At 44.0% G+C, this 18,278-nt stretch overlaps 2 protein-coding genes and 1 long non-coding RNA gene across 3 annotated transcripts; 1 reads left to right on the forward strand and 2 right to left on the reverse strand.

Annotated features, from left to right (window-relative positions):
• Nucleotides 1–4,894: 4,894 nt before the first annotated feature.
• LOC112562849 (ankyrin repeat and protein kinase domain-containing protein 1-like) lies at nt 4,895–9,376 on the forward strand. The gene is made up of 2 exons (XM_025236403.1): nt 4,895–5,332; nt 6,330–9,376. The coding sequence occupies exons 1-2, from the start codon at nt 5,300–5,302 to the stop codon at nt 6,939–6,941; spliced, it is 645 nt and encodes a 214-aa protein (XP_025092188.1). The 5' UTR covers nt 4,895–5,299; the 3' UTR covers nt 6,942–9,376.
• A 238-nt stretch (nt 9,377–9,614) lies between these two features.
• Nucleotides 9,615–11,998, reverse strand: LOC112562618. Its single transcript, XR_003098883.1, has 3 exons — nt 10,508–11,998; nt 10,085–10,150; nt 9,615–9,933 (listed from the first exon to the last, which is right to left on the reverse strand). It is a non-coding gene; the product is annotated as an uncharacterized LOC112562618 (long non-coding RNA).
• Nucleotides 11,999–12,063: 65 nt separating this feature from the next.
• On the reverse strand, nt 12,064–17,508 carry LOC112562613 (major facilitator superfamily domain-containing protein 4A-like). The gene is made up of 4 exons (XM_025235957.1): nt 17,322–17,508; nt 14,854–14,943; nt 13,625–13,913; nt 12,064–13,273 (listed from the first exon to the last, which is right to left on the reverse strand). The coding sequence occupies exons 2-4, from the start codon at nt 14,917–14,919 to the stop codon at nt 12,240–12,242; spliced, it is 1,389 nt and encodes a 462-aa protein (XP_025091742.1). The 5' UTR covers nt 14,920–14,943; nt 17,322–17,508; the 3' UTR covers nt 12,064–12,239.
• Between the last annotated feature and the right edge of the window lie 770 nt (nt 17,509–18,278).

Below are 18,278 nucleotides of genomic sequence, written 5' to 3' on the forward strand. Positions count from 1 at the left end.
TATTGTAGTTGTTATGTCAAATATTTGGATAAGCTGTGTTCAGTAGATGAATGTTGAGGTGGAAGGGTTTTTGTAATACTGTCAGTAGCTCCAACTCTTTTTAACGGACCATTAGATTGACATATATTGATACTTAATCTGTCCATGTTTGTAGTACAAAGTTTTACCTGATGTACGTTGTCTTTGTGGATGTGGCAGTGGTTAGGTGTCTCCTGTGATCATAGTGTGTGCCCAGGTGACACAGACCCTTGTTTACATCTCTCTATGTTTTCACACAAACATGATCTCTTCCCGTCTTCACACACGTTACCAGCGGGTGCTGCCACTGTTCAACCCTGCAACTGAAAGATCTGCGGTGGTCATAGCAACGCCATGTCACAGCGGACCTCTCCAACGGCTCTTAATGAACGAGTGAATCACGCGGACCCACGTGCGCTACGCGAATTCATACGCCGCACAGCAAATCATCCCCCTACCCCACTCTCCCCCCTCAACTCCTTGCGTCAGACCCTCGTGCAGGTGAGCCTGTTGATAAGAGCGCGCCGCCAGGTAGGCCTGTCATGTACAACGACCGCTCTCTCCCTCTCTCCTTGTAAGCGATCGAGGACTCGTGTACCTAAGTGAACAAACATCTACCGTCTCAGGTGTGTCCGGGCATTTATGGGGACCCAGGTGTGTCGAGGTACACCTAGACTCCCAGGTGTGCAAGCGTACCTCAAGGTTCCTAGATGTGTGATTGTTTTTCTGGCGTCCCAGGCGAGTTATGGGTACATCTGGCGTCCCCAGGCGAATTATGGGTACATCTGGCGTTCCTAAGCGAATTATGGGTACATCTGGCGTTCCTAGGCGTGTTATGGGTACACGGGTGTAGTGAGATCAATAGGCGGTGAGCCACAAGTACACAAGTGATTCAGGTCTCGTGACCAGATGGCGAAACCGGAGACAGGAAATCCCTTGCGTCATCGATGTTGTCCATTCGTAATGCGGCCCTCGACCACGTGCTGTCAAGATAACACACACACACACACACACACACACACACACACACACACACACACACACACACACTCAGACACACATGCACACATACACACACGGACATAAAAACACACGCGCACACACATACACTATCAGGTCAAAATATGATTAAAAACAAAAGCTTGACAAAACATTTCTAAAATGTTTTTACTTGTAAAGAAAGTCTAACCTCTCGCCGAAACTGACCAAAAGATTAAAGGCAGGAATGATTTGCATGTTGTATGCGAAGTCGGAAAACGGAAATCACATCTTGCTGTCGGTTGTTGCTGGTTTTGTAGGGAAAGTGATGTAACCAAAGGTCCTCATCTGTGTGTGTGAACAGTCGAGTTCCTATGAAATTTTCAAGGTGGTTGAAGCTTAACTACCTGATAATGAATGCCTAGGGAAACTTCTCTCCTATACCCTCGTTAGCATTACGGTTACTGAGTCTACCCGGACTCACAACTTTGCTGTGTTAGCATTTCAATTATACAGACAATCAAAAGGCTTTTTAATGACACGTGGACTTTATCCAACTAGTATAGACATTTCTGTCGCGCGTCTGTCGGTCTTCTTCTCTGTCGTTCGGTTCGTCTATTTCTCAGTCTATTCTTCTCTCTCCTTGGTCGGCTCGTGTCTTCTCTCTCCCGTAGCCTTCTGTTACCTGCTTGTGACGCTGACGACTGCTCTGACAATATGAATGTGCTTGCCAGGTGAAAAAAGCCCTCGGACAGCAATATTATAAATATTATAGGATTGGGGAGAATGGAGCAGACGTTCAGTCGCTTCTCCTTGTCTTGTCAAACGGCAAGTTGAAGGGAGGGGAGGGCACTCGGCGGGCCTGAGTACTTTAGTCGGACTTTGATTTCACCACAGCGGAGCTTTCTCAACAGTCACATGATATGTCGAGTTATTCACATACCTTCCCCGCTCCCTCCTTGATCCCCAACACACCCTGACAGCACCCATGCAAGGTGTTTTGTAATGTATGTTATTGTTGCTCAATGGGGTCACGTGGCGTGACATGTCACTTCCTGGTCCACACCGAGGCCATTAAGACACTTTACACCGGATCGGAGTTGGAGGTGAGGACTGGCACACAATCAAGTCGGACATAACCAGTTAATCACTGGACCGGAACGCCGGCACGCTCTCCCTGCTGTGCATCTCCGTGTTTACCTGCGTCTTAAAAATAAACTTTGGAGAAGTCCCCAGACTCTTGCTTGGAACGGGTGTGTTGGTGCACACAGGTCATGTGTGAATGTATAAAGATCAACATCTTGGTCTATAAAGATTTCACTCAGCAGAGCAACGAGAATAAGACAGCCGCCGGTGTTTGTCTTTCTTTTGTTTTTTAGTGTTTCTTAATCGCGGTGAGCCAGGATTTGGCCAGGGAACCGTAGTATACAAGCTCACAGATTATTATAATTAATATCGAGGTATCTTGCAATATTAGTAATGAACTAACAAGCTTTCCCACTAGAGGTCACGTGGAATAATAGTAATGAGCTAGAGAACCTCCCCACTGGGACGTGAGGACTCAGAAATGCTAGTAATGAACTGGCGACCTTTGTCATTAGCATATAGAGGTCATGCAGTAAAATCCACGAACAATGCTCGGCAACCTTGCTGCGACCCGTGGGTACAGCGAGTACCCGAGCTGTATTCCTCCATGTCGTGCAGTGACTGTGTGGTCAGCACTGCGAGACTGATGCGCATGACAGTTCTGCAAGTGACACACTTGTTGTGAAGCTGCTGCGCATGACACTTCGTCACGTGACGTGTTGCGAGGGTTGCCCAGCCTGCACATTCTGTTTAACGAGGAGTTTCAAGTAAAAAAAAAAGTACAGACGAAAAAACATCTGCCTTCACTTTTCTCCTGAACGTCGGTCTCTGTTTTACATCAGACAGCGTCAGTTCCGATCACGTGATTCTCTAATGGACATCACAGCAGACACTGATGTAGCACAGGGAAAGGAAGAGGGGCAGAACTGCAATATCTCGTCTTCTCCATCCATTTGCATTGACCATTGGTTACCTAGCCATTATGCCGCCTACCTTGCAGATTTGTAAATGCTCTCTCTCTCTCTCGGTTTGTGAACGAAAATGTAAAATGCTTTGCTGGGTTGTTTTTTGTTTTTTTTTTTTTCTTTGAGTGGTGTTGCTTGCAGAAGATGCTGGGCCAGCCTCCGACCAGATTTTCACTTTTGTTTCACAAATCTTAAGATATCAAATTTCTCAACCTTGTTAACCCGTGTAACACGATGTAACCTGTGTGAGTAGGACAGAGCCCCGTGTAACGTCCACAGTGTTTGGGTGAGGCAAAGAGTTCCACACAAGAAGGTCGCGCACGCTGTCAGGCTGCATGGCCGGCCGTCAAGTGTCAGGGTGGAGACGATGTGATGACCACCGACAGTCAGTTCATGGCTGGCTCTGCTACAGTCTATTAGAGTTTCAGGCCACAGGCTGCAGCTCACAACCAATGGAAAAAATTCACAAAACATGGAAGTCAACTCACAAAACCGAAACCGAAAGTTACCCGTTACCCTGTCACGGGACAGTCGGCAAACGGGTAGCTGGCTTCTTTTCTCGTTCTTGCTTCATTCAAAGCAGTCAGTGTGAACCGACCTAGTTACTGATTGCCTCATCACACCCCACCTCAATAACCCACCTGGACAAATCCAGCTTTATCCTTATTGCTTAGTTTATCAATGATGATGATGACGAATTTTCATACTTTCAACTGATAATTAAGTTCCCTTTTGTAGGGTGTCAAACTGGCTTCCAGAGTCAAAACGACTCAGAGACAGAAACACAGGTAACCAGAGAATTGTTCATGTTTCATATTTTTCTTTGTTCGATTGTAAAACAATATTTCGACCTTTTGTTTTGTCCGTTTAAAAATCATTATTAAACCCTTCTCGTAACTGCCACTCCTGATAAGAAACAGTTGGCAGAAGATATCTAACCCTGACTTGGTTTCTGTGCACGCTTTGTCTGTTCCTTGGCAGGCTCTCAGTAGGGGCACCATGTTTTTTTTTGGCCGACATTCTGAGCCACTCAATGGCAGGCAGACGACAATAGAAAATTTTGTTCTCCAATGATTGTTTCTCCTCTTGTAGTCATGGGTTACGAATGCGCTCAATGGTGTGCAAACGACAATAGCTGGACACCTTTGGTCCTGTGGCATTGTAGCATTTGCTGTGCGTGCTTCATGTTTCAGTTTATCTTACAATCATTTTTTTCTCTCTATCCCACACCCCCTCGCCTCGCTACTGCCTCAGAGCTACAAACATTAGGTCATAGGTCAAGCCTAGAAATAAAACGAGGATTTTTCCTCGATCAAAGTTGCGTCAATACTGAAGTGGAGGTGTGCCGGGATGTGACCTGCGGCTGGCCGACTTACGTGTTTCCGGTCACGTGATAAGACGTTGCGTGAGTCTCTGCGCATCTTGAGCACGCAGGAACAGGAGCACCCGGAGGTGTAGTTGCTAAAACACTCGCTTGTCACAACTGCATTCAGAGACCAAAGTTCATTCTATTCGTCCGGTCTTTCATATTGCGAAATCACCTTTTTGGTGGAAGCACTTTCCCGCTAAGCCAATTATTAACAGAATGAGTGAGAGAGAGAAAAAAAATGAACGAGTAAGTGAAGCAATCACAAACATCACACACACTTTATTTAAATATTTTCTTTGCTTGTTACTATGTCATGTCCAATGTATCAAATCGACAGTAACGCCAGAAATCCGACATTTCCAAAAGCCAGATTAGGTCTGTCAAAGAGAAAGAGAGAAGGTGGGGATGAACAAGGAGACAAGGACACAACCAAAGGACAGAATCCTGGATGAGGCCGACGGCGTGGAACCGGACACACGACGGTCCTGTCCGTCCTCCATGACACAAAATCCTGGTTTTGTGGAACCGAGGTTGGTCCAGGACACCCGCCATTGACACATGACGTCTTCGCGCTCAGATAAAAATAGCTTTGAAGGACAGCCGAAGCTCCGCCCTCCGCTTAGTCACAGTCACGTGCGCCAATCGGTCATCGCGAAGCCGTCACCAGCGACACGGCGCGACCGTTATATGAGTGTTGTCACCCGCCGCACGTCACACTGCCATAGTACTGTCCTCACGCCACCACCGATAGGGTACCCCACGTGACCCGTCTACCCGACAAAGACCATCGGAAGATCGTTCCACCCGCATTGCAACACTGCGATACACAGACCGCTCCACCCGTTGGGATAAAGACAAGGAGGGGACTGCTTCATCGTCAGAGATGGTGCTCCACATAGCAGAGCGCGTTAAACAGGTGAGTGTTGTGCACACCCCGGGTGCACGAATAACTAACTGACTTTTACTACTTGAATGGCAAGTCGCGCGCTTTGGCAGCGATGACAAAGAGATCGTGCGAACGATGCATGTGTGGTGGTGGAAGTGCACCATGCGTGTAATGATGTTGTCAGTGTGTACCACGGACTTACAATCACACCTTACATGTGCTGACGGTCCGTGGTGTGGACAGTCGAATATTGCACCATGGCAACCGCGACAAAAACTGAGGCTGATTTTAATAAAATGCAGTTTACTTTCGGAAAACCACGGGTATTTGGATGCAAACCATCGTAAACACTCACTGCGCGGTTCCTAAGTACAGTTTTCTTTTTCATTTTGTTTGTGGGACCATCTTAACAAGACAGCTGACAAAGGTCGTGTCATTTTTTATGAGATATAAACATGTGCACGCACATGAACAACTACTTTAAAAAGAAAACTTTTAACTTGAAAAAATGAGTAATGTCCCCTTTAATCTTTCTTCCTGGATACAGCACCAGCATCACGCGCACACCTGTACACCTGTATACCTGTATACTTTCTTGTCTTCACTCGCCTTCTATGGGTGTGCTGATCCTCCACTTTCTTTCACTTCGAAATGCAGTTCACCTCATGCTCCTTGATGCTCTAATCACTAATGACATGCCCCTTGATGTTCTAATGACATTCCCCTGCATGTTTCAACGACAGCTCCTTGTTGTTCCCCCCTGCATGTTCTCGTGTTTAGACTGTCTAAGTAGTTCGACTCCATCATGGCTTCCGACGAGAATCAATAGTATGCAAGCCCTTGACTCACAAGCGTTTACTGCTCGACAAAGTACTCAAGAAAGTAGTGAGAAGGTTGTATTTACGAGTGACAAACAGGTGTGTTTGTGTATATATATATTGAGGAAATATCGGGATTTTCGCATGGTAAATGTCAGAGGTCGCTTTGCTGCACGGTCACTCATGTGTGTCTCTCCACTCTGTTACAGAAGACTAGCCTTATTGTATCCTCTGTGATTGGCGGCCGGACTTCTCGTCCCATGAAGCCAAGCGGCGAGGCCAAGCGCGAGGCGATGGCGTTCCTTGGACTGTTGCGTCACAACGAGGACCTGTTGGTGGTCCAGACCAAGCACCTCCTCAAGAAGAACCGGCAGTTGGTGCATGACGTCTTCACCACCAAGGTGGACGAGTGGACTCCCCTGCATGCCTGCACGCTTCGCGGAGCACGCAAGCTGGTCAAGATAGCCATGAAGGCCGGCGTCAACCCCAACCTGGAGATGGGACTTCCGGACGGGCTGCCCGGAAGATGCACCCCGCTCCACCTGGCGGCATATCGAGGGGACGTCAGCATCATTCAGCTGCTGCTGCAACACGGCGCCGCCGTCAACCGCCTCGACAGCACCAACAGAAGCCCGCTCTTTTACGCCGCCTCGAAAAACAACACTTTCGCCGCCAAAAAACTCATCAAGCACGGGGCAGAGGTCAAAGATCTGACATATGAACAAACGGTGTTTTACAGCGAGGTCATCGAGAGGAGGCCGCCATCTTTCTTGTGCATCCCGGCTCCTTCCAGAAGCGGCCGAAGCTCCGCTCACTCGTGACATCACGTGACATCATCTGTGAATGTCACGAGCTAGAAACAAATAAAGACAACCTTTTATGTGCCTTGCATCTCAAGAAACATGGCCGGACACAGCTCGGGGCTGTGTTAGTCACGTGGTTAGTGAGTTGCCAGCTCAAGAGGACTACAAGTGCCTTTGCGCGTGCGCTCACGCCCTGCCTAGTCATAAACACTTGCTCTCTCTCTCTCATCTGTGAGTGAGAGACTGGCTTTAGAGATCCCAGAGAGCCCTTCTATTTCCTTTTCGCCTTTTCGTAACTGGAAATAGGTGCGTGGACATGCGTACAGTCAGCAATCTTGTGCAGGCAGCTCCTTCCGGTGACACGCAGGCTTACTGTGTCTTCCTCCAGACAAAGCAGTTGTGAAACGATAACGGATACGAGTAAGACGAGGTTTTGGTGAGTGAGTGTCCCCGTCTGATTGACTGCATAAGCCAGCTGTTACATGGATAGCTATACTGTGGTTAAGAATATCTCGTCCGCCCAGAGACCTTCAAGCATAATGCCTCTGTTGTTGTTTTTATCGTGTTATTTATTGCTGCATGTTGATCCGGTGCTGGCTTCTGTTTAATCACACACGGCATATGCTAATGTTTAAGATATATCTATGTGTGTGTGTGTGTGGCATATGCTAATGTCTAATTGTTAATTTTCCATTTCAATCCATTTTCTGGGAAGCGGGGAGATAATTACTGTTACGCTGTACATCCGGCATTCGAGGATTTGACCAGACCAAGTCCCACAAAACCTTGTGTCAACATTTGGAGACACCACATCACCATCTGAAACTTAACATCCTTATCTGAGGCCTCGTCAGGCTTTCCGTTAGGTTGCCCAGAGAGTAGCTGCTCATCATAGTTTACATCACTGGACTTAGTAGTTTTTGTGATGGTTGGTCAAGTGACTGTATCAGTGAAGTCAGAGGTCCCTCACCCCATGTCTCACATCGTTCACAATCAGAAGAGACTTTCCTTTCTTGCAACCTTGTGCCTTCTTCTCGTCGTTACATGTTGGCCTTCCTTAGAATCATATTAAGGTCGCAATGTAAGGTATAAAATTAATGAGGCTCTATAAAGCAGGTTGATTGGTTGTGTTGTGAGCTACTAAGGTTACATAACGGCGATTCTATAAAAGATGTTGGTAAATTAAAATGATGAAGAGAGCCGAGATATAGTTAGGAGATAGAGGAGGGTGGATAAGTGTCGGCTGGTGAGCTCGCAGCGTGTGTATTGTTTTGTTTTAATTCTATCATCGGTTGTGGGCCCTGTAAAGGTGATCACACTGCCGAGTAAAGGTAGAACTCGATCAAACTGTATTTGGACAGAAATTCCAGCGACCCCGGTCCCTCCCAGTGAACTACACCATTCCGCCCTCTCACAATGTCATGTTGTTTAAGACATAAAAATATATTTACACATGCTAACAGCCTGGATCTTAGAGAATCTGCAATCTCATGTCTTCATTTCCGCTGCTTTTGCTGACCTTTACCGAGTCACTTCAAGAGAAAAGTGAGAGACGAAGCCGAGGCTGTGATATTGAGGGCGCTGTCTTCAGGTGTGCTCCCGGTGTGACTTTACCTGTGAACACATTCCACTCGCATGGCTGCTTGTGTCAGACTTTGCCCCGTGACCTGACCATCACGTGACACCAGTCTGCTATCGGGATCACTACATATCACTACATATCACTACATATCACAGTATTGTTCCTCGCATGTGGAGTCCGCCTTCATTACATACCAGGGCATCGAGTTCCGCATACCACGTGATCTTTGTGTAATCATTGTTTGTATCATTCGATTTCATTCATTGTTTTCATGTCAGGAAGTCCCTGAACCGTGCAATAATATCAGTTTTACAGTCACCTGTGCTGCCCAGTGAATAACTTTCATTTATTATGTGTATGGGCAATACTGGATGTAATCCTCGTCAGGCAATAATAACTTTGTTGAGGGACATGGAGAGACACTTATCTGAACTCGCTTGTAGTGTGTGTGTGTGTGAGGCTTGACATGTTTAATCTTTTTAACACATTGAAAAATTTAATAGAGTAATCCTTTGGACATTTTATCTTCCTTTTGGTTGTGTCTTTCCTCAGTGGAAATTACTCCGAAAGGGATTTTTGTTTCCATTTACAAAGTTTCCTTCTTCCTGAGAAATGTTAAAACTCAATTTAAATATAGAAGTTGATCTGTTCGTAAGATCACCTGTAATATTTTTAACATATCTTAAATCATATTTTAAAGTAGCTAGGTTTTTCCTCTTTGATTCCCAAAGTGGGTTTTTTTTCATGCAGAAACACAGCAGAATATTGAAACTTATCTTTGTTATGAGAAATGATACGCTTGAGTCTGTATGTGAATCGTATGTTGCCACCCAATTGAATCTCTACAAAATAAAATTACATTTGTACAATTTGTGTAAATGAGTTGGTAGTTATGTGTGATCAGGATGTTTCTTCGTCCTTGTGTGTCACTCTGTCCCTCTGTCTCTCCTTCCGTGGTCACACACACACAGTTCATTGCGAATCCTAGTTGGTGGAAGCACTTTCCCGCTAAGCCAACCAACTTTATTAACAGAATGAGTGAGAGAGAGAAAAAAAGATGAACGAGTAAGTGAAGCAATCACAAACATCACACACATTTCATTTAAATATTTTCTTTGCTTGTTACTATGTCATGTCCAATATATCAAATCGACAGTAACACCGGAAACCCGACATTTTCAAGACTTGTGAGTGTGTGAGTTGGTAACTTTGTATGACCAGGATGTTTCTTCGTTCTTGTGTGTCACTCTGTCCCTCTGTCTCTCCTTCCGTGGTCACACACACAGTTCTTTGCGAATCCCAGTTGGTGGAGCTCATGGCAGCACCCTGGTGCATGTCTTGTCTCACCGACTGTCTCTTACTCTCAGTTCCATTGTTGTCCTCACAACCAGCCGTCCACAGTATTTATTACAATCAGTATTGTCTGTCCTGAAAAAATTTGCGAGAAAGAGAGCTACACTAAAACAACCCATATGACAAAAGTATAAACAAACTTATCTGTACTATCAGAGAGAAAAGAGGACAGAAGTCTTTGGTGAAGAGAATAAAAGTAATAACAATGTAGTCTGTCCGCGAGTACCTGGAGGTTCAAGTACCAGTAGGTTAGCCATGTCAACGTGCGTATCGCCGCGCAAGAGTCAAAGTTCTGCAAAATTAAAAAAAAAAAAAAAAAACTGGTCACGGGCTTGTCCTTTGACCTCCAAAGGAGTTAGAAGTTCATGCAGTAGGAAAAAATAGAAATCCTTATCTTGACTCTCATACACACACACATGCACAGAGGTACACAAAGAGAGAACTGAATGCTTACCACAAATTACATCATACACGTATCTATAATATATTTGTTTACAAATAATCTGTATGTACATGCTCAGTAAGTTTGTAAGTGTATCTGCAATCCTAGGTGCAAGTGTATGGCAGTACACACGTGTGTCTGTGTACTTGTTTCACTCGTCTTTCTCAATCCAATGACACGTCTCATAACACGCTAAAGCCGTCTCACAATTATTTTTCGCAGTAAATCACGGGCACGAGCCTCTCCGCCCTTTTTAATGGGGGATGTTTGCAACCACACCTCAACATGTTCCAGGTATACATTTCGACATCGCTTTCCTGGAAAAGAGAGTAAACCAAACAAAAAAAAATGCACTCACTCTACAGGCTCAGCAAACCGCGTAGTGGAAAGGAGACAACCTTGTATAGATTACAGTAGGAGTTGCCTCCCATAGTAACGAGTGGTGATTATAAAGACTCTCTGACATTCTAAGTAATTTGGACGCACAATGCAAAGCAAACTTACGACAAAATATTACTTTCGGAATAAATATATTAAACATTTTATGAAATAGTGGTGGTACATTTTATTTCGAACATTATAGATAAAATACATATTTACAATAACTTAACCTGCTACATATTCATGTTCAACCTTTATAGTCATCCAAAGCCAGTAAGAAGTGTCATGACAAAGCATAATCAAATTTGTAATCATATTTTTATTTACTGACAGTCAGCAGTCACAGAATGTCTATTGACTCATGGGGCAAACATGTAAACAAACAAACAGCTGAGCTAAAAGCGAGAATGTGAAGGGGAGATAATTTGTTTAGTCACAATGTTACATGAACACCTCGACACTGCTTCCTGACTCATATTAATCAACGAAATTAATCAAAGGAAATGCTGGTTTTACTGCTTTATTGTGACCAAATTCAAACAGCTTCTCTTTAATAAATTCGGTAAGTGAACCCCATTATGTACTCATTTGTTGTCCATTCCATTATCCAAATGTTTGTTGTGTAATCACTTGGCCTGGGTTTTGTAACGGCCCCCCTCATATGGGTGCAAACTGAATTTTGAGACCGGCCAGCAAAAAGAAAACTTTGTCCACCCCTACTTTAAACACTATTTAGACACATCCACATGAATTCGCATGTCATCAGTTCCTACAGCGTGTCAAATAAACATACTGTCCCTGTTCTCCCATTGCCTGTATCTCTGTACATTCATGATGTTAGGATTTCTTATCTCTGCATGATAACGATTTTGTCTTGAAAAGGCTATTCACTCACAGCTGGGTAAAAATATTGTTATACTGCTGAGTTTATTCTAAACTTTTCGACGAAAAACAAATTCGACCTGATAGACGACGATGATATTATAATAATAATAATAATAATAATAATAATAATAATAATAATAATAATAATAATAATAATATAAAATAATAATAATAATAATAATAATAATAATAATAATAATAATAATAATAATAATAATAATAATAATAATAATAATAATAATAATAATAATAATAATAATAATAATAATAATAATAATTGCAAACTTTGGAAAGCGCATACTCACGCTCCTAAGGAGCATGCTCTTGCGCTTGAGAAGAAGAACGAAATATGGACAGCATACGAGGGACAGGAAAACAAACAAATAGCATAAACTATAAAAGAATAAACAACCGTACTAAACGAAGAATGAAATCAAATACAGAAAACACAAGGAGAAACCAAATAACAAGAATAAGAGCTGAGAGTAACACGATATTAGAAAAGGAAGGATGTGACAAAGGACTAGCATTATGGGAAAGGTTGTTAGGAGTGATGTTTACGGAAGAGGTGTGTTTTCAGTGCATGTTTAAATTCAAGTGAGTTGACCTAAATATTTAAAATACGCTGACCTCGATATTTATGTGTGCTGACCCCGAATCCTTAAAGCACAGATCAGCAAGTTAGTAAGCGCCGAGCAAGGCTGCTGGTGAGAAGGAAGAGACAGAACATGACGACAGAGACGGACACCAAGAAGACCAGCAGCGCCGTCCCACTCAGGTAAGTCAGGAGCAGACTACCAGCGAATGGTAGCAACATTTCGCCAAGGCCAGAGATGAACAGACAAGCGTTGATAAAAGCTCCGCTGATGGGATAGTAGCCATTGCTCCAGGACATGAACCCTGGCAGGAAAGGCGACAGGAAGAAACCAAATCCTGCCGTGGCGAACCAAAGAACGAGTGTATCTTCCAAAGCTTTGGCCAGGAGAACGAGACCCGTGATTATAAGGCCAATCGAATTGAGTGTGATGAGCAAGAAGGGCGGGATGCACGTCACCATGGCAATGTTGATCACTCGACCCAGCGAAAAGGAGGCCCACAGCACCACGATGACAAAGCTCATTTCCTGGGGAGTCATGCACAAGGGGGATAGTGCGCCGAGTGTCGTCAGCAAACCAGCATACGTGATCAACATGCCAAACACGGGAAAGTGCAACACGGCCACCAGAACCCGAAACACGTTGACACCCATGGTCGCACCCTTTGACTTCTCAGGATCTACCTGGATATGGTGACTGTCAGACCCTTTCGTAGGCAACTCAGAAGCATCCTTGTTGGTGTAGTGAAAATACAGAAAAGCCACCCCTGCTGGAATGGCCATTGCCCCTATTATCACGAACGGAATCCGGACGTCCGCACCTGATGCTTGAGCACCGACTTCTGTCATCTGGTGCACCACGGGCTCGCGCCATGACGTGTTGCCGATGAGGAACTCTCGTGCCACGTCTCGAGCTTCTCTATGAACGGCGATACATCCACTGGCATTGCCCATGGCCGATGAGGACGCATCTGTGGTTGTCAAGTGATCGTTAACGAAGGGCTTGGCGATGAAGGGGGTGAGGAAAGTACCGACTCCCGCTCCTGTCACGACGAACTGAAGGACGACGGCCTTGTTGTTCTCGTGCAGCACGTTGCATAGCGACAGCACGCCTGCAAACAGACAAACACGGTAACATAGCAACGCTTCGTGTTCTGCCAGACAACTGGACACCTTATGTATTCGTTCTTCTCTTATCGTCAAGATGGTTTCAGCTGAATGCTGACAGAAAAGACAGAATTTTATTTTCTTCCCCTGTATTTCAAGGATTTTTATAGAAATGTCTGCAGTTAGTATTCTTCTCTGAAACATAAAGTGTGTATGCGTGTGTTAAGTAGTCCCTTTGTGTACCTGTACACTGTGTACCTGTGTCTACACATTCGCGTGTGTGTGTGCATTGATTAAACAATGTGTACCTGTGTTTATAAACTCGTATGTATGTGATGGAAGACTTATTTTCTTACCGAAATCCACGAGTCCCTTCGTCACTCCCTGCAGAAAGAACATGGACAAGAGATAGGCGAAGTGAGGAACCATCGGCAATGACATGTTGACGGCGCTGCCGAGAAAGACGTAAACGCCGATCAGAAACCGTCGATGTGAGGAATTCCGGTCCAGGAGAAGTCCAATCAGGAGTCCCGTTAGAAAGCCGATGCCTTGCAGGACGAAGACGAAGGACATGCTGTCAAGACTGGCCCCTACTCGCGCCTGCAGGTCCGGCAGACAGGGTCCCAGGACAGCGTTGTCAAAGCCCTGGTGACCACGAGAAACGGTTCATCGTATGTATGTCAGTGTATGTATGTCAGTGTATATTCATTGAAGAATGGTCGCCCTCATATAAGCATATCGTACATCTGCCACTAAACAAAGAAATATTTTTACGAAAATTTTGACACAAAAAAAGGAAAGAAAACCTTCTGGCAGTGCAGCAGAGCCTCATTTTTATTCTTATGTCTTTTGTCCCCCTTTGTATACCTTTACCTGTCCCTACGTTTATTGTTCGCAGCTGAAATAAATGGCTGAAATGAAAGCTAAAAAAAAGGGTCACATGGAATTTGATGGTTTCACGCATGAAGGAGTTTCTATGAGATCACTTCTGCCAGAATGAATAAATAATAGGAGCGCTTAGCTGTGTAATTGCGAGAAAAGTGTGTGTGTGAAGGAGCGAGAGAAGAAGACAGCCACTAAGTCTCTTTTCTTTAGCAGGGTTTACAATCCAGTCCAACTCTAAAATAAATTTTTAGTCATGCAAGACATGTCTGTTATTCAGTCAAGAAAATGCATTTTTCTATCTTGCAATGCATATTTGTTTAGGAAAAATATTTTTAAAATATACTCACAAATTATAATGCGTTTTATAAGAAGATCTTTTTTACTTTTAAAAATAAATTTGCTACAAAAATTGAAAAGTAAAAGAAAATGCGAAAAAAAGGGGATAACTTAAAAATTCCTGAAACTGTCGCGTACTGTTGATAAAGTTAACTTTGTTACAATGATTCTGTCTCTCTCCTTCATCCGTCCAGTGACTAACTGTCGCCCTCAAGCTGTCCAGTGACTAATTGTCGCCCTCAAGCAGTCCAGTGACTAATTGTCACCCTCAGTGTCCAGTGACTAATTGTCGCCCTCAGTGTCCAGTGACTAATTGTCGCCCTCAGTGTCCAGTGACTAATATTGAAACTACACAGATACTCACCACGAGGGCGAAGGCCCAGAACATCCACAGAGTCTCACTCAGTTTTCGGAGTCGAACGCTATCCATCTCTAAAATTTCAAGATCTTCCTTCTGAAAAATAAAATGCAAGACAAGACAAAGGTAAAGAGGCTGGACAGAATTTCTTACACAACTTACAGTCCCCGCTATAAACTTCCCTCCAGCCATCTGTTTGCTCCAGCCACCAAGACATTCGTGATGATGTTGTTGTAGAAAATCTATTTTCTACTTTTGTTGTGTTTACTGTGTTAATTACTTTGTTAGTGTAAAGTTTTGATTAGAGCAGTAGGAGTAGACAAACAGAAAGGAAAGAGAACACGAAACCTGTCTTCTAGTCACTGGGTCACAGTAGGCGGGATTCACATAGAAGCTACCCGTGGTAATAAGAGCAAACAGACAAAGACAAGACAGAGAAAACTGTGCTATAGACACTTGGGTACATCCACCATAGTATATGGATTACAGACAACTAGTATGTAACGATGTAGACTATCATTCTATGACCACATTTTCTGTTGACTGTATGATGATGATTACGATGATGACTTTGATGCAGCAGTAGTGATAGATGAATAAGTCTATGTTGGATGGCTCTATACTGTATATAGTGTGTATAGGACAGCTGATTTTTTCTCATGATAATGATGACGAGGAGGATGAGTGCAATAACCAATGAATTTTTTTTTTATGATGATGTATAACCAGTCTCCGTGCGTATCAGCTGTTCACAATCTGCAATACTGCATTTGGCCTTTTCTGTAGCATGATATGAACACTGTTAGCTCTTGAATTTGTGTGTGTGTGTGTTGTACACAGTGGATAGACTGGTGTGCAATGGATTTTGAGCCCAGGGCCAGCTATGTTCAAGTATTGTAGTGGCGTGGGTAGGCTAGTCCCGAGGGGATAGTCTGTCGGGTAGCACCGTAGGGTGTACCTGTGTTGTAAGAGGGTGACCGCCGGCTAGCTCCACTCAAGTGGAATAGAGGGGTACCCTAGGGCGGCAGAGTGAGTGTCTGGGCGCCAGCAGAACCCAAGGGGTTGCTGCACAGCATCGATGATGTATGGTCACGACGAATTTTTTTTTTTTTAATGACGGGGGGTGACTCCCAGCTAAGTCCACCCAGTGGTAAAGTGGGGTACCCCTAGTGTAACCGGCACGGCTAAAGTGTTAAAAGCCGCAGTGGCTAGGCAGGTAGGTAAGAAAAGTGGCTTTGTTGCTGCACGATCCAGGTTGTCGAACACGCTGTGTAAAGCACATTACACAATACTGATATGGTTGATTTGAATAGTGTGTCAGCTGCTGTTGAACATGCTGTGTACAACGCACATTTTTGTCATGATGAGATGGTTGAGTGAACAGACGGTGTAAGATGATGTTGAATAGTCTTGGTAACATGCCTAGTTTGTCGAATTGGTCTATGTGGTAACAATTGTTTTTCTGATGACGCTCATTGTGTAATTGAGTTCTGGCTGTTTTATTCATTTAGGCTGATGCATATGTGATAATAATGTTGCCTACTGTATGGATTCGATTGCATTGTGCTCATGCATTTCATGTCATGCTTATTATGTATTTGTATTTTGTTTACAATTTTTCCCCAGGAGAAAGGGGTGATGTAGAAAATCTATTTTCTACTTTTAGTGTTTTTAGTGTGTTAATTACTTTTTAGGGCAAAGTTTTGATTAGAGCAGTTAGATAGAGACAATACATCGTGAACTGGTGAAGCTGGCAGCACATCAGACCGACAGACGCGCCAACCGTGGTGGCCAGTCGGGGCTGGCGAAAACATCTACGGCCGCGATTCACCTACAGCCAGGGGAGATGACTGTATAACAGTCCTACCCCTTATTGTCCAGCTGAAGGCCGGGTATCGCCAACGCCCCAAAATATTCTCTTTAGACCCTTTCTACCTGTGCAAGGTCACCGGGAGGAAGATGCACCCACCGGAGGGGAGAAATGAACAAAGTCTGGTGCAGGGGTAGAAACGTCACTTTTCCGGGTGGCGAGGTAGTGAGCGGAGAAGGGTCCGCGGGAACTGGAATTATTAGTGAATTGTGAACTTTAACTGACGAACTTGTGAACAGTGGAATTATTAGGGAAGTGTGAACTTTAACTGGTGAACTTGTGAACTTGTAAACATTGGAATTATCACCATGATGACCAGTAATGAGAAGAAGCGCCAGAAAGCTAAGTTTGAAGATAATATCTGAATAATACTTGTAACTATTCCTTTATGTATGTATATACTCTTTGTTTAATTATATTCTTTTGACTCATACTAAAGTATCTGTATTCAAGGAATGTGTTGTAATTAGGTGTGTGTGGGTGCATGCTAGATGAGCGTATGCTAGCACAGTTAGCCATTGCGCACAGGACCATCATTCTGTCCATTACAGTTACAATTAATGTCTCCTAGAAACCAATTAAAAGTGAAGAACAATGGTCTTACCTAACGATCGGGGGTGCGAGGACCTGGCTGGTGCAACTAGTCCTGAATCCTGTCAGAGCCAACGTCCAGCGGACCCCGGTGTGTAGGAGGGTGGTGTAGGCAGCGAGGGAGGGATGCACGCGTGGGTATTGGCGTGCGCGCGCAGGTTAATAGAAAGACGTGACTGTCGCCAGAAGGAGGCTTGACACACAGGCTACGCCGTAGGGAAGTTGTTTGATGCAGGACAGCACCAGTCCCCACAATCCTCTGCTGTCTCATTTTCATGTGTGTCACTGTTTCCAAGCTTACAACTGGCTGCTGAAGTCTAAACACACATGAAAAAAGATTACTTATCGTTTTAGGATTGTACATATATAAATGACATAGATTGTATGCCTTTACGTATGGAATACATAAGATAAATATTATTATATATATATATACTCATATATAGTACATTGGATTCATAAAAATCAGTTGTCTTGATGAACGCGGTCCAGAGAGACGGCGGCTAAATGCGTGAATTGACTGTTGATAAGGTTTCTGGGTTCAAATCTCGTTTGGGGCACTCTGTTATTTTTCTGCATGTGGTACTGTGGTACTTGCTTGTAGAGCTGTACTTGGCTGAGATGAAATCTTAGTCTCTGCGTACGAGTGCTATACTTGTTAATTTTTATCTGTGTGTGTTTTGTTATATTTTGTTTTCTGGTGGCATATTGAAGGTTTGATTTTCGAATGTATCATTCTCCAGTGTTACCTTTATAGATTTTTGTAGCAAGTGTATTATTAATTGCAATTTTTATATATGCCACGTGTCATATATAAGACACAGTCTTTCTCTCTCACACACACACATTTTGACAACACTCAGCATGCTCGCTATCCTCAGGCTCCTGACTCTCACTGTCACGTGGGAGGATCGTCTGCACGCCCGCATTAAGCACCGCTAGCTCTCATTTCCGCCTGGCATTCAACGGC

The sequence above is a fragment of the Pomacea canaliculata genome, linkage group LG4 (assembly GCF_003073045.1).
Source record: "Pomacea canaliculata isolate SZHN2017 linkage group LG4, ASM307304v1, whole genome shotgun sequence".
NCBI classification, from domain to species: Eukaryota; Metazoa; Mollusca; class Gastropoda; order Architaenioglossa; family Ampullariidae; genus Pomacea; species Pomacea canaliculata.